General features: G+C 39.5%; 1 gene segment (V, D, J or C); it reads left to right on the plus strand.

The window, feature by feature from the left end:
* The first annotated feature begins 6238 nt into the window (after nucleotides 1-6238).
* Nucleotides 6239-6913, plus strand: LOC121847473. The segment is given in 2 exon segments: nucleotides 6239-6439; nucleotides 6567-6913. Coding segments are annotated over 2 exon segments (387 nt in total).
* Nucleotides 6914-24417: the final 17504 nt, after the last annotated feature.

Raw genomic sequence — 24417 nt, forward strand, 5'->3', positions numbered from 1 at the left:
CCTGACAGCTCATGATAAACGCCTCTTATGCATATTTTAGGGCAGGGGTGGGGCTTACTTAAGATAACATATTCTCCTTTAAAAAAACTGTGTTGGAATTCACCCTAGCATACTACACAAGTAGTTACTTTCTGCACACTCACCTTACTGTAAAACTGTAAAGGGAAAACTAGGGTAGATCTGGAAATCACCTTTGCTGAAGGGAAAGTCTCTGCTCTGTACTACTGCTGTGGTGTGATGTCCACAGTGACACTTAACTCACTGACTCAGCACTCAGCAGAATACAGATCCGTCACTTAGTGATTTTTCAAACATCTGCTATCTTTTGTTTGAGCACAGCGCCATCAAATGGAATTTCATGCATAAACCATTTGTAAACTGATATCAAATGTACATAAAACATATTTGTTCCTAAATTGTCAGTAGGAGGAGCTAGAATATAAAACTCAGGATTAGACCATAAAGGTCAAGGACAACAACGTACCATCGTCAAGGAGATCCACAGCCTGAGGGATTTAATAGATTGTTGTTGAACGTGCTTGGAACACTGGATCCAAAGAGAAAGGGCAAGGGAGTCAGCATATCAGACATATTGTACATTCATACAACTGCACTCAGAACAAAGCAATCTGGATATTATCTGTACTTTCTTATGTTTGGTCATGAATCAAGGTTACCTGTAGATCTATTTTTAAGAGTCTCAAATGTACTTCACTTTACTATTTATATTTTGACAACTTTTCCTTTTACGCCACTACATTCCGAAAGAGAATAATGTACTTTTTACAAAATACGTTTTCCCTGATACCCAAAAAATACATTTAGAATGCTAAGCAGGACAGTCAAATTGTAAAATTCAGACACTTATCAAAGGAAATCCCCTGGTCATCCCTATTGTCTTTGATCTGGCGAACTCACTAAACACAAATGCTTTGTAAATTATATCTGAGTGTCTTAGTGTGCCACAGGTTATCTGTAAAAACAATTATAATAAATGTGCCGTCTGGTTTGCTTAATATAAGGATTGTGAAATTATTTATACTTTTAGTTTTGATACCTACGTATATTGAAACCAAACATATTTAGACTCAAAATTCTCGAGGAGTATTTTACTGGGTGACTTTCACTTTTACTTGAGTCATTTTTCTATTAAGGTATCATTAATCTGTAATTCATGAAGTCATTAGAACAGAGGGAGAATCTGTGACTCTGAGCAGCACAAATAATAATATTGGCTTTACTGGTACTGCATTATTAACTAAGCACCTCAGTTTCTACTGTAGAAAAGTTGCCAGATAATGTATTATATTATTCACTCTTTAATCAGTAGTTTTCTATTCCACATGTTCATATCAGTTGGAAAAGCATTTGGGAAAATAATGCGCAACAATGTTATTGTTTGTAGTTGGTCCTATTCACAATTCACACCTTTCTGTGGTGTAGTATGAAAGTCAACCTGAAGGGGGAAACCTAACAAAGCACACACACCCCTGATTCAGAGGATGCCATACAGACACCTCCCCATGGTCTACTACTGCATGTAATACAGAACAACATGAAGCATCAACAGTAGGACATAGGGTGTCAAAGCTCTGTGATAGATAGATCAGCATTGTTCTGCTCCTTACCTTTTCCACTTCAAACTGACTGACTAGTCATGAGAAATTGGCTGATCCTTCATGTTCTGGCTGCATGCTGCATTGGTATAACATCACTCAGTTTATCTTTCTCTTTCTGTGTCTTTGTTTATTTTATTTATGTGCATTGTTATTACAGGATGTAGCTCCTATCATTTGTTAAATTAGTTTGACTCTTTATTTTTCCTCACAGAACTGATAGCTGGGGATCACATTACTTCTTTAAGCCATGAAGTCATCAAGTCAGAGGGAGAATCTGTGACTCTGAGCTGTTCATATGATACAAGCCCAAATGGACCTTGGCTTTGCTAGTACAGGCATTATCTTAACCAAGCTCCTCCGTTTCTACTCTATAAAGGTGCCAGATTAAGTACAAGTGAACTTATCCCTGATAAGAGATATACATCCAAAAAGTCCCAGAAATCAACTGAACTGATTATAACAGGCTTAACCCTGGCAGATACAACTGTGATACAAAATGTATAAGACACTGTACCAAAACTTGCAGACCAAAAATGTTTTGTTGTTGTGTGGAGCATAATTATACATCAACCACAATTTGATATCATATGGCAGAGGTTTCGATCAGAGAAGTGTGGTCCCACCTGTGCTGTGTGCAATCACAAGACTTATTCTTCACTCTAGTTAGTAGAGATTGGTGTGAGGGTTTTGACATGTATGGTAGTCAGGGAGGCCAACCCCCAGTCGTGGACCGCTAGATAGCTGGACTACCAGCAGGATAAGCACCCTGTCGTTGACCGGGGTTTAGTTGGCATCCAGGCAGGATCAGTGCCCATTCGTAGAGCGAAGTTGATTGCTGGCGTCCCAGCAGGATCAGCCCCCAGACCTGGACCGGAGTTCAGCTGGCCCTTAATGTTGTGTTTGATATTGGAGCTCCGAGGAATTCGCTGAAGTTGCTAAGCACTGTACTTTCAAGCCAGTGTGCCGATGCTTGTATCATTTTATCAGAAGGACATTATCTTTTATGTCCAAAGCTTTGTTTCATCGAACAACCACCTAATTGTTTTGGAATTGATTTCGGTAGAATACAAAAAGGTTACTCTGCACACGTGTAAATTTGGCTGTTCTAAATTATTTTTGACCAGCAGATGCCACTAATGTACACTGTTCAACAAGGCCTCGCGTAATGAACATATTGACACGATTGGCTGGACCATCTCAACACTTCAGGAATGTAAAAACCCCCACAGCTACCAGAAGTGCAAAGGAGTGAAGAAGAATGCTGTTTAAATACAATGAGGGTGGTTGATGAAGCAATTGGATTCAAGTGAGTGAGGCAGGCTTGCTAATGAATATTGGATGCCAGTGCGCAAGTTGGCATGTTCACAACTCTGTGTAAATATATGGAGTTCCTGGCCATTCAGCTACATTCCAATATGGGTGTCGAAGCCCTTGTAGGGAGTTTCTGCTCCAGGGCCGTATTCCAAAATAAATGTTGGTGCTCATATATGGAGTTCCTGCTCCGGCCGCATTCCAATATGGAAGTCTGAGTCCATGTATGGAGTTCCTGCGCAAGGCTACATTCAAATAAAGAAGAAGAACCCCATATATGGAAGTTCCTGTTGTGGATTAGGTGTGTCGAATGAAGCTGAAAGTTCTCCCAAAACTGCATTATAAACTACACTTGGTTCAACAACTAATTTGGAATACGACAGTGTAACAATATTATTGTTTGTAGTTGGCCCTCCTCACAATTCACACTGGCTTGGTGGTGTAGTATGAAAGTCAACCTGAAGGGGCAACACAACAAAGCACACACACCCTTGATTCAGAGGATACCATACAGACAGACACCTCCCCATGGTCTACTACTGCATGTAATACAGAACAACATGAAGCATCAACAGTAAGACAGAGGCTGTCAAAGCTCTGTGATAGATAGATCAACATTGTTCTGCTCCTTACCTTTTCCACTTCAAACTGACTGACTAGTCATGAAAAATTGGCTGATCCTGTATGTTCTGGCTGCATGCTGTTTTGGTATAACATCACTCAGTTCATCTGTCTCTTTCTGTGCATTTGTTGATTTGATTTATATACATTATGAATATATGTTGAAGATCTATTTATCTTTTTTTTCAGGGTGCAGAGCAGAAGAGAATGTAAGACAGTCAACAGAAGATGTAATGGTCGTAGAAGGACAACCAACAACACTCACTTGTCAATTTGATACAGCTGATCTGTCACCAAATCTCTTCTGGTACAAACAACAAACAAATAGCAACCCCATCTTTATGCTGAGAAGGGATATGTTTTCACCTGGGGAAACTGCTACTGAGTTCAAGGAGCGATTTGATGCCCGTCTGAATGTCACAGCAAAGTCAGTCCCCTTGATGATCCAGAGGGTGCAGCTGTCTGACTCTGCTGTGTACTACTGTGCTCTGAAGCCCACTGTGACAACAGGATATACAGCCCCCTTACAAAAACTACAGGTTTTACATGTGTCCATTGAAACATACAGTACCACTGAAAAGTTGGGACAAAAGCGCAAAATGTATTTCAATATACTTTATGTACAGTAATAGACCTGAATTAGATACTCTGTAGGCTACATGAGTGTTTGTAGATTAATTAAAATATAATATCTGTAGGTTTTAACAACAATAAAATGAATGTTTATTATCCTACAAGGAACATTTATTTAATTGACAATTGCTAAACACTACTTTTCATTTCATTTGAGCTACCTGTAGCTTTTCATTTTGACTAATGTACTATAAAGAGAGCTAATAACTAATATTGACGAGGTATATATTTACCCATACATTTCCATAGAGTCTTTCCACTCTTTGAACAGGCTCCTCCTTCATGTCTGTCAGTTGATGATGATATACAGGCTGAGATGGACATGGAAGAGAGAGAGAGGATCTCTACCTCTTACTGTAACTCACAGTCACTCTCAGTGTGTTCTGTATAACCATGGTACTTTGTCTGATCATCTGGCTGGTTCTTGCTGTATTCTGCTTTGGTATGATGGAACCTTTTCTCTCATTGGTTCTATGTAATTGTTCATTAAAAAATGTATAATCACTGACTTTATGTTTTTTTTTTTATCTTCCAGAGTGTATAGGTGACAATGTCCAACAGCAACCAGGAAGTGTGATTGCTACAGAAGGAGGATTGGTAACACTGAGTTGTCAATACAACACCAGTGGTGCTACTAATTTTGCCTATCTCTATTGGTACAAACAAGAAGCAAATGACTTCCCAAAACAAATGCTGAGCCGTTTTTCTACTGGATCTGGAGACAATGCTGCAGGGTTCAAGGAGAGATTCAATGCAAGTCTAAATGCCAAGACACAATCAGTCCCCTTGACGATACAGAGGTTGCAGCTGTCTGACTCTGCTGTGTACTACTGTGCTCTGAGGCCCACTGTGACAACAGGATATACAGCCCCCTTACAAAAACACTGTGTGTACAGTACTTTGTGTTGTGTGCCATTTTTTAAGGGAACGTGTTACATAATTGAGGCAGAGGAAAGGAAATGCCTTTCATAGGTGACAATGAGAAACCAGGGGAGTCATTCTGTCACAACTCTACTTGTGTTCACTCTTTTTACTGTGTCAAATAACACTTACCGGCATGTCACTGGAATAAATTTAAGTATATGCACTAGTGGGTGAGATTGATGCTATTCTTCATATCCAATAACATAGCCAATGTAATTACTGGAGACTTGAGAAATATTACTGTGAAGGATATTTTGTCAATTTTTAATACACTGAATAATGATTTTAATTGTATGATAATAATTCCTGTTTTCATAAATGTTTTCCAGGTGGCAGTCATGGTAATGACATTACTCCAACATCAGATAAGGTGTTTGGGTTGGAGGGTGATGTCATGAATCTGTCCTGTAACTACTCCTCTGCTAGTACTCTCCAGTGGTATCAACAGTACCCTGGATCATCTCCCATCTTCCTCCTCCTCACTGGAGTGTCCTCAAACCCCTCTGTAGTGAAAGATAAACCTGAAGATCCTCGACTGTCTGTTAAACTGAACGATGAGAGAACCTGCATAGATCTCTAGATCTCCTCTGCTAAAGTGTTAGACTCTACTCTGTACTACTGTGCCCTGGAGCCCACAATGAAATGAAACCCTGTACAAAAATGTACAAAAATGTGAACTAAAAACACTGACATCCCCTAAGAGAAACATGTCAATTATCTGGTTACCTTCAATAGACAAGACATATACATGTAGGTTGGAAATGAACAGTGAATTATTTGTTGAAACAAATGAACAAATGAAAAAGTGACAGAAACTCATTCGGTTATCCGAATATGTTGCAGGTTTAAACTGTAAATATAGCTATAAAGATGAAAACAAAAATTCCTGTCTATTAATTCCTGTCTACATATCTTACAGATATGCCCTTCAAGCAATGTTTCCCGTATGACATCACAGTAGACAGGTCAGGTCCTTCTGCCAACTCTGTTGACCTAAAATCAAGAAAATAAATGGAGATAAATAAGAGTTTTATCCAATATCCAGTAGAGTGAGACTAAGGTAATCATATTTCAGTGCAGCCCTGCATTTTGAGGATGTGACAGAGGTATCAAGTAGCAACAAGAAGTCTGTTGTTACTTCTGCTCATCTGACAACTCTCTGTATTTTGGGGTGGGGCTTCAAAGGTTTGAGAAGAGATGGTATATTCAAAACTAGACAGAGGAGGATGCTTTTTTAGTATACACAGATCTTGATGTGCTGTGTGTTATCAAACTTCCAGTTTCAGCCACAATGTCAATCCCCACATTTATTTTGCTTTTAGTAGTTGCATGTAAGTAATCGATAATCTTTCAATTTCTATTGGTGTTATGTTGAATCTAAACTAAGTGTTGATGTGTTGAAAATAGATCTATAACAGAGTAATAATAGAAGAATAACATGTTTTGCATCTCTTGCAGGTGACAGTAATGGTCAGACCATTGAGCCAATCAGAGAGGAGGTGTATGCTCCAGCAGGTAGTAATATTACACTTTCATGCACCTACTCATCTGCAGTCTCTCTTCAATGGTATCTCCAGAACCCTGGATCAGCTCCTCAGTATATCCTGCTTATCCTGCATGGTGTTGGGTCTCCATCACGGGCTCCAGGTCTGGATCCTCGACTGTCAGTCAAACTAAATCATGAGAAGAACCGTGTGGATCTAGAGATCTCCTCTGCTGAAGAGGAAGACTCTGCTATGTACTACTGTGCACTGATGCCCACAGTGAAAGGAAACCTACAAGCGCTGTACAAAAACCTAACCTGACACATTCTATACGTACATGACATGACCTACAGGTAATGATGCATCTCAAGGTTTTTCTTTTTGACAGGAAACCTGGTGGGTGTGTTTAAAAACCAACAATATGTGAAGAGGAGGAGCAACATTGTAAATGCCTACTTATTATTTCAGAGTCATAGCAGTGTTTTGGCTTTGCTGTTTTCTAAAATATACATTAATGTCTGATCTGTAACATAGATAAAATATCAGACAGGGAAGGAGATATTAATGATAATCTGAGTATAAGATAATGTTTTGGGATTTTCACCCTCCAGACATTATTTCCTAAAGGACTTAATGATGAAATGCCTATGTATGTTATGTTGTGAATTTGAACATGAAATATGTGTCTCTTGTAGATTATTCTGACCTTTTTCGTAAGATGTACCCTATGACTAATGAAAACTTGCTATGTCCTCATTGAGATTTTACAGACGTGTTTAATATGCCTTATTTATACACTTTTGTAATAATTATGAAATGCATATTGTTATATTTGGTAGCACTTATTTATTTTTCCTTTGCCTCCAACCCCCTTCGATGTGTAGAACGGATGTGGGTGGGGCCAGGTCCACATAATGGTGCAACTTTCAAAAAATCCCCAAACCTCTGACGAAGGCCGTGTGGCCGATACGTAAGCTTATTAAAGATAGGTGATACTATCAAGAGCAGTGTGCTGTTTCCTTTTTCCTTCATCTTGTTCAATTGTTGCCATGCACCTGCAAATTAGATTGCTCAGATGTGCGAGTGCCTTTTGAATTTTGATCTGTAACATAGACCATGATGCTACTCTGTTATATTCTACTGATTTCAGCCCTTGTAGGTGATACTTTAGAGGATGATATTACTCCAACCAGTCCTGAGGAGTATTATTTAGAGGGTAGTAGAGTTAAGATCTCCTGTAACTATAAAGTAATAGCAGATATTCTGCTGTGCTATAGACATTATTCTGGATCAGGTCTCCAATTCCTTTACCTCATAACAACTATTAATAATCCATATGAATTGAGAGTTGATCCACAAGACATTCTACTGTCTGTTATACTGAACAAGGAGAGAACCTCTGTGTATCTGGAGATCTCCTCTGCTGAAGTGACAGACTCTGCTTTGTAGTACTGTGCTCTGAGGCCCACAGTGACAGGAAACCCAGACCCACTTTACAAAAACCTAACAGCTCATGATGATCTCCGCGTATGCATCTTTTAGAGCATGGGGGGGCATCCTACAGTAGGTTCATGAAAATAAATTATTCATGTGATCTCAGCATGATTCCTTGGGCCGTATTGAATCAGGTTGCCGGCCACAAACGGCCCCCGGGCCGTCTATTGCCCAGGCCTGACGTAGATCATAGCCAGTTGATGCTGTGCTTTTCATCTGCGCTGGTGCTTATTCTACACATCCTGTCATCTACAATGTTGTTCTGTTCACTATTACTCTTCTTTGACTGATAGGTAAGTAATGATATTTTAGTTTAAAGTGAGTGTTATTATGTTAACTTCTTAAAGACACATAATGAATCGATCCACCCTCGCCTGTCTGTTAAACTGAATGAAGATAAGACCCATGTGGATCTGGAGATCATGTCTGCTGAAGTGACAGACTCTGCTCTGTACTAATGTGTACTGAAGCCCAATGACAGAAAACCCATAAACACAGTGCAAAAACCTGACAACATATACTGTAGAAATAAATCCATAACAGAAAACATTTCATGTTGGTGTCAAGAGGAAGGGCAGTATAATCAAAGATCCACATGTAGCTTATGGGATGTTATTGTTCAGGAAGTAGCTAGTTATTCAGGTCTCTCAGCGCTGTCTATCGGTTTCTCAAAGGTCTACAAGATGTTTTGCTCATTTGTTCTCTTTTCAGCTTTTTTAGGTGAGTTATTATATGAATTGAAATCTTTAAATTTAATCTTTCAGTGAACGAACAGCACAAAAACATGGTAATTCCACATTCATAATTTTTTAATGCCAGTTACAACTGCACAGTTGTACAGTTACCGAAGTTATTTGACCAAATATTTTTGAGGAAAACAGTTTTGGGGATTCAAAAAACCCTGAGACTCCAGAAGAGCTTGTTCAGGAGGGAAGGGAAGTCCATCTCTCCTGCAAATATGATGGCATTGTCTACAATCTACAGTGGTACCGCCAATATCCCAGATCCCAACCAGAATTACTCTTGTACATCACATCAAAGTGGTCTCGTCTGACAGTTTCCATTGACAAAGTGGACAAACGTGTGGATCTCTTCTGCTGATGTGACAGACTCTGCTCTGTACTACTATGCCATGAAAACCACAGTGACAGGAAACAGTGACACTGTACAAAAACCTGTCAAGAACCATGGGAGGAAACAGACATCCTGTATGACATACTTAACTTAAGTATGGTGGAAGGTGGCCGAGCTGCAGCGGTGTTTGTCAGACCATGAGACGTCCTGAAAATCGATCTTCTCACAAATATGTCTGTAGCGTCAGAACGGCTTGGCAAAAAAAATGTATATGACCACTCTACGGAAAGATGAGTCTCTGTCGATGTGCCTACTTCTGTTTGTGGCGTACCGCTAATGTGACCCCACTGTGGAAAGGGTAGATTCTAACGAACACAATGGAGAATTTAAGAGGTTAAATAAGTGGGGGGAAAAAAACGTATATATATATATTTTCTGAGCTTTCTTATATTTCATAGCAAAACCATTGTCTAACACTTGTATGTGTCATGATTTTTTACAGTTAATATTTCTTTTTTTGAATTTGGCGCTCTGGAATTTCACTGGATGTTGGCCAGGCTAGCGTCCCATACCCCCTAGTGAGGTTAAAGGACAGACACTTCATTTTTTGCCATTTATCAATGTGTTATTAAATCTGTTTCTATGGGATTTTGGTAGTGTAGGGCAAATTCTATATTTTATCAAATCATCTTGTTATATACTTTATACCTAAAGGTGTTCCAAACTTCCAAATCAAATAGCTGAATGATCCATTCAGTATGTCCTGAGAAGAGATAGTTATGCAGAAGGGAGCAATATTGATGAGTTTAAGAAGAGTTTTGATTCCAGGCTGAATTTCACTTCTAGCTCTGTCCCCTTGACAATCCAGAGGTCGCAGTTGTCTGACTCTGCTGTGTACAACTCTGCTCTGAGGCCCACTGTGACAACAGGATGTACAGCCCCCCTACAGAAACGAGTGTATCCTTGGCACCAGTGTAGAAGCCTTACATCTGTGGTGGGTGTGATGTTAGCAGGGCTGTACACCTCACACAGTGACACACAGAAGGATATTTCAGAGGAGAGTGAATGCATGCAAACATCAGTCTGAAGATGGAGAACTCAATCAGTGTATTGATCATTCTGATTACGACTATAGGTAAACAATACCTAAACATTTTAACTCCTTGCATGCTTATAATCAGATTATTACATTATGGTATTGTTAGTAAAACATATTTTGTTGGAGTAAAGTAATTTCAATGTGAATAACTTAGTTGATTTCTAAAAAGTCTTAAAAATAAGCATGTGTTTCAATCACTTTAATTATTTTATTTATTCTGCAGGAATGGTATATGGAGATAGTGTGACTCCTGACAAGGAGGAGTACACCCCCACTGAGAGATCATCAGTATCTCTGAGCTGTACATATGAAACAAGCAGTGAATATATTTCCCTTTACTGGTACCGACATTATTGTAACCAGGCTCCTCAGTTTCTACTGCATAAAGGTGCCAGATCATGGAGCTCTGATGAACACATCCCTGATAAGAGATATACATCCACAACATCCCGGACATCAACTGAACTGGTGATAATAAACCTAACCCTGGCAGACACAGCTCTCTACTACTGTGCTCTCAGGGAATATACACAGTGATACAAAGTGTATAAGACACCATACAAAAACCTGCAGACCAAAATGCTTTGTTGAAGTGGAACCAAATTTGATGTCATGATGGCAGAAGTTAAGATCAGAGAACTGTGGTCACACCTGTGCTGTGTGAAATCACCAGGTGATCTAGTAGGTGTGTACTCACTTAGTGGTGTACTCACTTGTTGCCAGCGGTTTAGACATTAATGGCTGTGTGTTGAGTTATTTTGAGAGGACAGAAGATTTACGCTGTTATACAAGTTGTACATTCACTACTTTACATTGTAGCAAAGTGTCATTTCTTCAGTGTTGTCACATGAAAAGATATACTCAAATATTTACAAAAATGTGAGGGGTGTACACACTTTTGTGATATACTGTACATAAGTAACATACCAACTATGAGCCGTCCTCCCCTCATCAGCCTCCACTGATATACATACAATATGCATCGTTTATGTGACATCATCATGTGACATCATTGCTCTCAACATGCTCAGTGGTTTGGACCTCTGGTTGTAAATCCATGTGCTGCACTCTTTAGAGGAGCATACCTGAAGCCAACTGACTGATAACGGACAAGACAAACATAAAAGGATCTTACACTGTTTTGGTCTGGGTCACGAGATACGAAAAATAATTCAATTTCACATATCGTCACGTTGTAATATTTCATTGTTCATGTGATGGATTAGTGTCCTTTAAATTGAAATGTGCACAGCATACAATACAATTGACAATGAGTTATTTATGCAAAAATAGACAATAGAATGATTATAGACCTTGTCATTCTCCGAACTTCCTCAACATTTAAATATGGTAAGCAAGTGTAAGTAGCAAGTTAAAAAATAATAATAAAGTACCAACAAACAGCCGTTTCTGCAGCTCCTGGCTGATCTTCAGGTGAGGTACCTTCTTATCCTACATGTGCCTCCCATTACACCTTCTGAAGGACAGATTCATCTGGCCCAAGTGAGCTAGGTAGCTCTTCCAATGAGATGTTCTCTCTGCCTCCTGATCAGTTATATGACAGATCTTCTTTGTCTGTGCTCCTCCTGTAGACTGCCCTCCACAGTTATGAAGTCCAGTGACAAGGGTTTGATACACTGCCGATTTTGCAGGTTTTCTTACTTACAAAGCATGTAGAGGTCTGTATTTTTTTAATCATAGGTACACTTCAACTGTGAGAGACAGAATCTAAAAACAAAAATCCAGAAAATCACATTGAATGATTTTTAAGTAATTAATTAGCATTTTATTGCATGACATAAGTATTTGATCAACTACCAACCAGTAAGAATTCCGGCTCTCACAGACCTGTTAGTTTTTCTTTAAGAAGCCCTCCTGTTCTCCACTCATTACCTGTATTAACTGCACCTGTTTGAACTCGATACCTGTATAAAAGACACCTGTCCACACACTCAATCAAACAGACTCCAACCTCTCCACAATGGCCAAGACTAGGGAAATGTGTAAGGACATCAGAGATACAATTGTAGACCTGCACAAGGCTGGGATGGGCTACAGGACAATAGGCAAGCAGCTTGGTGAGAAGGCAACAACTGTTGGAGCAATTATTAGAAAATGGAAGAAGTTCAAGATGACGGTCAATCACCCTCGGTCTGGGGCTCCATGCAAGATCTCACCTCGTGGGGCATCAATGATCATGAGGAAGGTGAGGGATCAGCCCAGAACTACAATGCAGGACCTGGTCAATGACCTGAAGAGAGCTGTGACCACAGTCTCAAAGAAAACCATGAGTAACACACTACGCCGTCATGGATTAAAATCCTGCAGCGCACACAAGGTCCCCCTGCTCAAGCCAGCGCATGTCCAGGCCCGTCTGAAGTTTGCCAATGACCATCTGGAGTATCCAGAGGAGGAATGGGAGAAGGTCATGTGGTCTGATGAGACAAAAATAGAGCTTTTTGGTCTAAACTCCACTCGCCGTGTTTGGAGGAAGAAGAAGGATGAGTACAACCCCAAGAACACGAACCCAACCATGAAGCATGGAGGTGGAAACATCATTCTTTGGGGATGCTTTTCTGCAAAGGGGACAGGACGACTGCACCGTATTGAGGGGATGATGGATGGGGCCATGTATCACGAGATCTTGGCCAACAACCCCATTCCCTCAGTACGAGCATTGAAGATTGGTCGTGGCTGGGTCTTCCAGCATGACAACGACCCGAAACACACAGCCAGGGCAACTAAGGAGTGGCTCTGTAAGAAGCATCTCAAGGTCCTGGAGTGGCCTAGCCAGTCTCCAGATCTGAACCCAATAGAACATCTTTGGAGGGAGCTGAAAGTCCACATTGCCCAGCGACAGCCCCAAAACCTGAAGGATCTGGAGAAGGTCTGTATGGAGGAGTGGGCCAAAATCCTTGCTGCAGTGTGTGCAAACCTGGTCAAGAACTACAGGAAACGTATGATCTCTGTAATTGCAAACAAAGGTTTCTGTACCAAATATTAAGTTCTGCTTTTCTGATGTATCAAATACTTATGTCATGCAAAAAAATGCTAATTAATTACTTAAAAATCATACAATGTGATTTCTGGATTTTTGTTTTAGATTCCGTCTCTTGCAGTTGAAGTGTACCTATGATAGAAATTACAGACCTCCACATGCTTTGTAAGTGGGAAAACCTGCAAAATCGGCAGTGTATCAAATACTTGTTCCTCCCACTATGTCATGCAATAAAATGCATAGAAATTACTTAAAAATCATACAATGTGATTTTCTGGATTTTTGTTTTAAATTCCATCTCTCACAGTTGAAGTGTACCTATGATAAAAAATTACAGACCAATACATGCTTTGTAAGTAGGAAAACCTGCAAAATCGGCAGTGTATCAAATACTTGTTCTCCCAACTGTATATATTTCCTGAGCTTTCTTATTTCCCATAGATACAGGACAGACACTTCATTTTTTTGCCATTAATGAATGTATTATTCGTTGTGTTTGGTAGTAAAGTCCAAATTCTATATTTTTTCAAGTCAACTTGTATTTGTTTTATACCTATATTCCAAAGTCGATCCACTGTATGACCCCCCCAACCTTTTAGACTAGAAATTCAAATGAAGACCCAGCTATTGTTATTTACTGCTGCTCTTTAAATACTTGTTTTTCTTATCTAACACTTATCTCTTACTTTTTGGGGGGTATTTTCTTAAAACTGCATTGTTGCATTGTTGGTTAACTTCTTGACGCACCCATCCTGTTAGCGGGATCATTTTGGTATCGCATATCACATATCACTCAATATCACATATCACAGTACAGTGGTTCCTCCTTTAAAAGTTATGTCATATGGCGGCACACCTTGCCTGCTGGCGCAGCATTCTGTGGCATGTCATTTAATTCAATTTTTTATGTTACTGCAAGTTATTGCTAGTTTGGCCACCAGAGGGCATGTTTGAGAAGCATTTGATCGTATTCCGTCCGTATTGGCATTACCAGAGAATTTTAAATCCTTTTTTGTAATCACATAGTATATGAGATTGATTTTAAGAAACTTGTCTTAATTAATTTGATTAATATTATGGGGTTTCTATTCAGAGAAAAACAAAAAACGAAACCCTAAGGGTTTCCATTAGGATGGAATGGAAAATATGGCGATGTACAACATGATGGTCGGGAGTAGGCTACAGGATTGAAGGATTCTAAATTGGTTGCCTTCATCAGACAACTTTGTTCTAATATTTCTGTAAATCAGTGATAATTATTCCCATAGTAATTCATTACGATCCTTAACTAAAACAACATCTGCATTTTGAAAGAGTATTTTTTATCATTATTTTATTTAAAAAATGTTTTTATTTGTTTATTAGGCTACTGTGCTGTCTACAATGCATACTAGAGGTCAACCGATTAATTAGGGCAGATTTGAAGTTTTTCATAACAATCGGAAATCTGTATTTTTGGACACCGATTTAAATTATTAATTTTTTTACACCTTTATTTAATCTTTCTTTAACTTCTTGGATATAGGGGGCGCTCTTTTAATTTATGGATAAAAAACATGCCCGTTTTAAGCGCAATATTTTGTCACGAAAAGATGCTCGACTATGCATATAATTGGCAGCTTTGGAAAGAAAACACTCTAACGTTTCCAAAACTGCAAAGATATTATCAGTGAGTGCCACAGAACTCATGCTACAGGCGAAACCAAGATGAAACTTCAACCAGGAAATGGGCAGAATTTTTGAGGCTCTGTTTTCCATTGTCTCCTTATATGGCTGTGAATGCGCCGGGAATGAGCCTGCCCTTTCTATCGTTTCTCCAAGGTGTCTGCAGCATTGTGACATATTTGTAGGCATATCATTGGAAGATTGGCCATAAGAGACTACATTTACCAGGGGTCCGCCCGGTGTCCTTTGTCTAAATTGGTGCATAATCTACAAGCTGCACGCAGTCATCCAGTGATTGAGAGGAGAGAGGAGGCTTTCAACGAACGATATATCATGAAGAGATATGTGAAAAACACCTTGAGGATTGATTCTAAACAACGTTTACCATGTTTCAGTCGATATTATGGAGTTAATTTGGAAAAAGTTTGGCGTTTTGATGACTGATTTTTTTTTGGTAGCCAAACGTGACGCACCAAACGGAGCGATTTCTCCTAAACAAATAATCTTTCAGGAAAAACTGAGCATTTGCTATCTAACTGAGAGTCTCCTCACTGAAAACATCTGAAGTTCTTCAAAGGTAAATTATTTTATTTGAATGATTCTCTGGTTTTTGTGAAAATGTTGCCTGCTGATGCTAACGCTAAATGCTACGCTAGCTATCAATACTGTTACACAAATGCTTGTTTTGCTATGGTTGAGAAGCATATTTTGAAAATCTGAGATGACAGTGTTGTTAACAAAAGGCTAAGCTTGAGAGCTAGCATATTAATTTCATTTCATTTGCGATTTTCATGAATAGTTAACGTTGCGTTATGGTAATGAGCTTGAGGCTGTATTCACGATCCCGGATCCGGTATGGCTCGACGCAAGAAGTTAACTAGGCAAGTCAGTTAAGAACACATTCTTATTTTCAATGATGGCCTAGGAACGGTGGGTTAACTGCTTCGTTCAGGGGCAGAACGACAGATTTTCACCTTGTCAGCTCGGGGATCCAATCTTGCAACCTTACAGTTAACTAGTCCAACGCTCTAACCACCACCTCTCGTTGCACTCCGCAAGGATAATTACGCGAATGCAGTAAGCCAAGGTAAGTTGCTAGCTAGCATTAAATTTATCTTATAAAAAACAATCAATCAATCATAATCACTAGTTAACCTTTGACTATTGGATGTTCTTATAGGCACTTTAGTATTGCCAGTGTAACAGTATAGCTTTCATCCCTCTCCTCACTCCTCCCTGAGCTCGAACCAGGAACACAACAGTAACAGCCACCCTCGAAGCAGCATGCAGAGCAAGGGGAACTATCCACTCCAAGTCTCAGAGCGAGTGACGTTTGAAACGCTATTAGCACGCACCCCGCTAACTCATCTCGGGAGTTGAGCGACTTGAAGTCATAAACCGTGCAATCCTTGACGCACAACGAAGAGCTGCTGGCAAAACGCACGGAAGTGCTGTTTGAATGAATGCTTACTGTAATGGTTTTCCTCCTCTTCGTCTGAATCGGACCAAGATGTGGCGTGGTAAGTGTTCATGATGTTTATTTTAAAGACAAACTGAACAATAAAATACGGAAACAACCACCCACAAACCCCAACACAAAACAAGCTACCTAAATATGGTTCCCAATCAGAGACAATGACTAACACCTGCCTCTGATTGAGAACCATATCAGGCCATACATAGAAACGGACAAACTAGACACACAACATAGAATGCCCACCCAGCTCACGTCCTGACCAACACTAAAACAAGGAAAACACAAAATAACTATGGTCAGAACGTGACACTTACAAGCCTGCTGCTGCCTACCACCGCTCAGTCACATACTTGTATGCTTGTATGCTCAGTCAGATTATATGCAACGCAGGCTAAATAAACTAGTAATATCATCAACCATGTGTAGTTAACCTTTTGAGTGTAGGGGGCAGTATTTTTGTTTTTGGCTAAAAAACATACCCATTTGAAACTGCCTATTTCTCAGCCCCAGAAACTAGAATATGCATATAATTGTTAGATTAGGATAGAAAACACTCTAAAGTTTCCAAAACTGTAAAAATATTGTCTGTGAGTATAACAGAACTATTTTGAAACCTCTCTGTTCCTATGCATGCCTATCCTCCATTCCAAGGGATATCAACCAGATTCCTTTTTCTATGGCTTCCCTAAGGTGTCAACAGTCTTTAGACATAGTTTCAGGCTTTTATTTTTAAAAATGAGAGTGAAAGATCACATTTCCTAAGTGGATAGGTGGGGGCTCTCAGAGTGAGGTTTGCGCTACAGAGTAAAGCGGCCATTGTTCCTCCCGGTCCTTTTGAAAAACCTACATACCCGGTTGATATATTATCGAATAGATATTTTAAAAATAACCTGAGGGTTGATTATAAAAAACGTTTGACATGTTTCTGTGGAAATTATGGATATTATTTGGAACTTTTGTCTGCGTTGTCGTGAACGCTCTTTCCTGTGGATTTCGGAGGTATTTTGGGTATAAAAATAACCTTTATGTTACAAAAGGAACATTTGTTGTGTAAGTGCGAGTCTCGTGAGTGAAAACATCCAAAGATCATCAAAAGTAAACGATTAATTTGATTGCTTTTCTAATTTTCATGACCAAGCTTCCTGATGCTCAGTGTACATGATGTTATGCTATCGAAAAATGTACACAAACGCTTGGATTGCTTTCGCTGTGCCCAGAGTAAATTTGGTTAGGTCAGGGTGTGACTAGGATGGGTACTCTAGTTTTTGTATGTCTAGCATTTTGTAGGTCTAGGGGTTTATGTATTTCTATATTGGCCTGATATGGTTCCCAATCAGAGACAGTTGTTTATCGTTGTCTCTGATTGGGGATCATATTTAGGCAGCCCTGTTTCCCACTTTCTGGTGTGGGATCTTGTCTATGTGTAGTTGCCTGTTCAGCACTAGTTTGTATAGCTTCATGTTTCATTTTTTTTTTTTTTTTGGTTTATTCGGTGTTCATTCTGTTAATAAAAAGAATGTATGCATACAACGCTGCGCATTGGTCCGATCATTATAACGAATGTGACGCACAGCGGTTGCATTAACTTCTTATGGCTGGGAGGCAGTATTGAGTAGCTTGGAGGAATAAGTTGCCCAAAGTAAACGGCCTGCTCCTCAGTCTCAGTTGCTAATATATGCATATTATTATTAGTATTGGACAGAAAACACTAACGGTTCTAAAACTGTTTGAATGATGTCTGTGAGTATAACAGAACTCATATGGCAATCAAAATCCTGATGAGAAATCAAAACAAGAAGTGAGAAATCTGAGCTTTGTATGTATTCTCCAGAGTCCCCAATGAAATCCCCTTGACGCTTATTCCCCATGGTAACCACTTGCGTTCCATTGCTCATGAAGACAAGAAGAAGAGTTTTTGTCCGATGTAACGCTGACCAGAATGAGCATTTGGATATGTATACCAATGCGCTAACAAAAGAAAGTATTTGCACATAAATAACGGACATTATCGAACAAAACAAACATTTATTGTGGACTTGGGATTCCTGGAGTGCTTTCTGATGTAGATCATCAAAGGTAAGGGAATATTTATTGTGTAATTTCTTGTTTATGTTGACGTCAATATGGCAGCTAATTCTGACAAATTTTTCTGAGCGCCGTCTCAGATTATTGCAAATAATGAAATCAGATAATTGCAAATAATGAAATCAGACACAGCAGTTGCATTAAGGAGAGGTATATCTATAATTCCATGTGTATAACTTGTATTATCATCTACATTTATAATGAGTATTTCTGTTGAATGATGTGGCTATGTAAAATCACTGGATGTTTTTGGAACTTGTGAATGTAACTCGCCAATGTAAACTCATATTTTGATAAATACAAACCTTATCAAACAAAACATACATGTATTGTGTAACATGAAGTCATTCCAGTGTCATCTGATGAAGATCATCAAAGGTTAGTGATTCATTTTATCTCTATTTCTGTTTTTATCTGGTTCACTTGCTGTTGTCATATCGCTCCCGTTACCGGGATTGCAGGCATAAGAGGTTAAGGAGAAGTATATTTTTAATTCCATGCATAACACTTGTATTTTCATCAACATTTAGGATGAGTATTTCTGGCTCTCTGTGGCTCCCTGCAAAATCACTGTTTGTTTTGGAAGCAAAACATTACTGAACATAACGCGCCAATGTAAACTGAGATTTTGGGATGTAAATATGATCTTTTTTGAACAAAACATACATGTATTGTGTAACATGAAGTCCTATGAGTGCAATCTGATGACGATCATCAAAGGTTAGTGATTAATTGTATCTCTAATTCTGCTTTTGTGACTCTATCTTTGGCTGGGAAAAATGGCTGTGTTTTTCTGTGACTAGCCACTGACCTAACATAATTGCATGGTATGCTTTCGTCGTAAACTTTTTTGAATTCGGACACTGTGGTGGGATTAACAGCAAGTTTATCTTTAAAATGGTGTATAATACTTGTATGTTTGAGGAATTTTAATTATGAGATTTCTGTTTGAATTTGGCGCCCTGCACTTTCACTGGCTGTTGTCAAATCGATCCCATTAACGCGATTTCAGCCATAATAAGTTTAAACACGTTTGTAAATCCTCATCAGATGACACTCATATGACATCATGTTACACAATACATTTATGTTTTGTTCGATAATATGCATATTTACAGTGGGGCAAAAAAAGATTTAGTCAGCCACCAATTGTGCAAGTTCTCCCACTTAAAAAGATGAGAGAGGCCTGTCATTTTCATCATAGGTACACTTCAACTATGACAGACAAAATTAGAAGAAAAAAATCCAGAAAATCACATTGTAGGATTTTTAAGGAATTTATTTGCAAATTATGGTGGAAAATAAGTATTTGGTCAATAACAAAAGTTTATCTCAATACTTTGTTATATACCCTTTGTTGGCAATGACAGAGGTCAAACGTTTTCTGTAAGTCTTCACAAGGTTTTCACACACTGTTGCTGGTATTTTGGCCCATTCCTCCATGCAGATCTCCTCGAAAGCAGTGATGTTTTCTATGGGGTTGGTCCAGGCGAACTCGGACCAAAACTTCAAAAAGTTATATTCCAGGTCGAATAAACTGGTCAAACTAAGTAGAGAATCAATCTTCAGGATGTTATTTTCATATATTTCCAATAACGTTCCAACCTGAGCATTCTTTTTTGTTTACAGAGTAATGGGACGCAGGCGATATAATGACTACTGCGCATAACCAGGAACTGGCATTCTGCCAGACCAGTGACTCATTCCCCTCCCATCCGGTCCCAAATCACACTAGAGGCTTCATTCCATGTTCTACTGACTGTTGACATCTAGTGGAAGGCGTAGGAAGTGCGAACAGATCCATATCTTATTTGGATGTGAATAGGCGATGAGATGAAAATCAACCAGCCGCAGAATTTCCACTTCCTGTTTGGAAGTTTGCCTGCCCTATGAGTTCTGTTTTCCTCAGGCATAATTCAAACAGTGTTTTCTATCCAATAGTAATAATAATATGCATATATTAGCATCTAGGACAGAGTAGGAGGCAGTTCACTATGGGCACGCAATTCATCCAAAGTGAAAATGCTGCCCCCTATTCATAAAAGGTTAAGAGCTTCATCCACACATTGTGGAGAATAGCCTCTAATTAGAAACCTGTTGTGCATTTCTGCTGCTTATTCCAGATAGTCCTGAAAATGATTTGTTGCAAGGTTGGGAGGAGGAGGGGGGGTTCACACCTAGCTCAAGTTGGGGAGGGGAGGGTGTATTCACACCTAGCTCAGCTATTAGACAATTATTTAGAAAAGGTTGAAAAGTCTATTGTTCAGAAAATAGCCCATCCTGCTACGCTTGTGAAAAACTAGTAATTGTACTTTTTCCCCTTTCCAAATGTTAAAGATTCCAATGTATAAAGTGCTTTTAGCCAAAGTTGGCCCCAACCCCAATTAATACATGTGGGTACAGTCCATAGCGTGCTGGACTTCAGGCTAGAATGTTGAGGGTTCAAAAACCTGCTCCCTGCTTGCTATAATGAATGATTTTGATTCACCTGGTATTGGATATGGCATAAAAAAACTTGCTAAATAGCGATTTCTGTCAATGAACTTTATGACAAACAATATGCACAATCGTTTGTCTCTACATTAACTAACATATTCCTCTCAATTCTAACGTTTTGCTTGATTCGTTATGACATTATAACTACATACATTTGCTTCACAGTCATTTTTTGTCAGCCATCTTTGCTGAAGAAAGTCACTAGGGACGGGGGGCCCGCGTCAAATTCATCATTGGAACCACATGATATGATTGGTCAAATAAAGACCTTGGGACCCAAATGCATAATGAGTGCTCTACGCTGGGTACCTCTAAGTCCCGCGGTGCAAGCTCACAACTTTTAAAGGAGGAACCCCTGTACACTGCATATCCCATATCACCTTTACACTGCATATCACATATCACAATACACTGCATATCAGACAGTTGAGTTAACCCCGGTGCTGTAGCTGCATTTTCTGTCTCACAATCTTACTGTTTTCAGTCCTGGTTGGTAAGTAAGGTTTTATGTAACGTCATTTCCACACTGTCTGGCATTGTTTCATTGGTACTTATTGGGCTGCTTTTACATGTTAAGCGGTTTTCATGTTAAGTCTCATGCTTATTTTCTTCTCCTTCACATGTGATACTTTAGAGGATGATATTACTCCAACCAGTCCTGAGGAGTATTATTTAGAGGGTAGCAGAGTTAAGATCTCCTGTAACTATACAGTAAGATCAGATAGTCTGCTGTGGTACAGACAGTACCCTGGATCAGGTGTCCAATTCCTTTATATAGTATATAATCCATATAAAGTGAGAGGTGATCCACAAGACATTCGACTGTCTGTAAATCTGAATTAAGAGCGAAACCGTCTGGATCCCCTCTGCTGAAGTGACAGACTCTGCTCTGTACTACTGTGCACTGACGGCCACAGCGACAGGAAACCCAGAAACACGGTACAAAAACCTTTCAAATGTATCTCACACAATTAAATGGAGAGAATCTACCTCCAACACCACCCAGTGGAGGGAATGAGAGATGCAGTATCACTGAAAAGAGGACAAATGAGAGGAGAGGAGAGGGAAGGAGAGGCCAGGAGAGGTGAGGAGAGGAGAGATTGAGAATCTTTATAGCAACTGTACTTTGGCGTGGAGTTTGTAGGTGAACTAAACAGAAATGATCAACTGAAAACCTTGCAGATGAAGTTAGTTTGGAGTATTCCGCTTCTGTTGTACTATTAGTCAGTTTGACTTCCAACCCCAGCCATGTTGTTCATCTGGTCATTTATTATGTTCTCAGTAATAGGTAAGTTATGGCTTTCAAAGTAGTGTCATGTTTTCTGTTTAGAAAATTACAACAATACATGTTTATTTCAATAAACAAATGACTCAATCTTAATTCCTTCAAAAATGCAGGTGACACCTATGAGCAGAATATCGAGCCAAACCAACATGGATCTGGAGATCTCCTCTGCTGAAGTGACAGACTCTGCTCTGTACTACTGTGCCCTGAGTCCCACAGCAACAGGAAACCCAGACACACTGTACAAAATTCTAAACTGAAAACACTGACATCCCCTAAGATAAACATTTTCATTATTGGGTTTCCTTCAGTAGACAAAGAATATACATGTAGGCTGGAAATGTACAGTATGAATGTATTTCAATAAACAATAATAAAATGTTGTAACAAATGAAAAAGTGACAGAAACTCATTCGGTATTCTGAATATGTTGCAGATGTATACTGTAGATTCTAGATATATAGATGAAAACAAAAAGACCTGTGAATGAATGAATTGCCTCATGTTGAATAGATTAATTATCTTACAGATATGCCCTTCTAGCAATGTTTTCCCCAATGACATCACAGTAGACAAGTCAGGTCCTTCTGCCAACTCTGGTGCCCTAAAATCAAGAAAATAAATGGAGATAAATAACACAGTTTTATCTAATAACCAGTAGAGGGAGACTAAGGTAATCATATTTCAGTGCAGCTCTGCATTTTGAGGATGTGACAGTGGAATCAAGCAGCAACAAGAAGTCTGTCACTTCTGCTCATCTGACAACTCTCTGTATTTTGGGGTGGGGCTTCAAAGGTTTGAGAAGATACTTTTTTTTTGTATACACAAATATTAGTGTGCTGTGTGTTATCATTTTAACTTCCAGTTTCAGCTACAATGTCAATCCCCACATTTATTTTGCTTTTAGTAGTTGGATGTAAGTAATCTACTATTATTGGTGTTATGTTGAATCTAAACTAAATGTTGATGTGTTGAAAATAGATCTATAACAGAGTAGTAATAGAAGAATAACATATTTTGCATCTCTTGCAGGTGACAGTAATGGTCAGACCATTGAGCCAGGAAACCTGGTGGGTGTGTTTAAGAACCTATGTAAAGAGGAGGAGCAACATTGTATATGCCTACTTATCATTTCAAAGTCATAGCAGTGTTTTGGCTTTGCTGTGTTCGAAATAACTGTCATACGGAATGACGCTGGAGTGACGAAGCAGGTACGGGGAGTGAACATTTAATAAACAACTGACATAGACGAGACAGGAACAGTGTCAGAAACAGATACAAAGACAAAAAAACAATCAATGCAGCAGCAGGGAACAGAGCTGGGAACAGACAAATATAGGGGAAGAAATGAACATGTGATAAATTAATCCAGGTGAGTCCAATAACGTTGATGCGAATGACAAGGGAAGGCAGGTGTGCGTGATGGATGGCAGGAGTGCGTGATGCAGGGTAATCTGGTGCCCTCAAGCGCCAGGGGAAGGGAAGAGTGGGAGCAAAAGTGACAGTACCCCTCCCTCTTGGGACGCCACCCGGCATCCTGCGAACCTGCCGAGACAGGCGAACCTGCCGAGACATGGGCGCTGGGCAAGCCCGACGATCCGTCTGAGGAAGGGGAAGGGAAACTCGAAGATCCAGTGGAGAGTGATGTGGGATGGGCAACCTCCGAGCCAACCGAGGCAACGAAACCTCTCAAGCCAGCCAGGGTGTGGAAGCCCGACGAGCTGGCTAGGCATCCCCGGCTCCATCGGTGCGACCCAGAGCCGATGCCAACTTTCCAACTGGAACGCCAGTACTCCCCGATGCTTCGTATGTATGGCTGCTGCATTCATGCTAAGATGAGAGGTGGAGAGATGATTCTCCTCTAACTGACTGGAACAGTGGGACGTCTTCAGATCTGCCTCCTGATAACACACTGTTACAACCATCACCATGTTTCTCTACCAAGTGTTTCTCCTCTCTGCACTTGTTGCTGAGTATTAGTCTTACATTACATACTTTTAACTGTCAAGTGTCATTTGAAAATAGCACTTCCTAGAAGAAATGTAAATGACTGATTCTGACTTTTCACTTTTTCACACAGAATATGTAATAATTTCCCATGAAGAGATAATGTTTATCTAAACATAACTTCATTACAGGTGGCAGTTATGAG

The sequence above is a fragment of the Oncorhynchus tshawytscha genome, linkage group LG10 (genome assembly GCF_018296145.1).
Source record: "Oncorhynchus tshawytscha isolate Ot180627B linkage group LG10, Otsh_v2.0, whole genome shotgun sequence".
Taxonomy (NCBI): domain Eukaryota; kingdom Metazoa; phylum Chordata; class Actinopteri; order Salmoniformes; family Salmonidae; genus Oncorhynchus; species Oncorhynchus tshawytscha.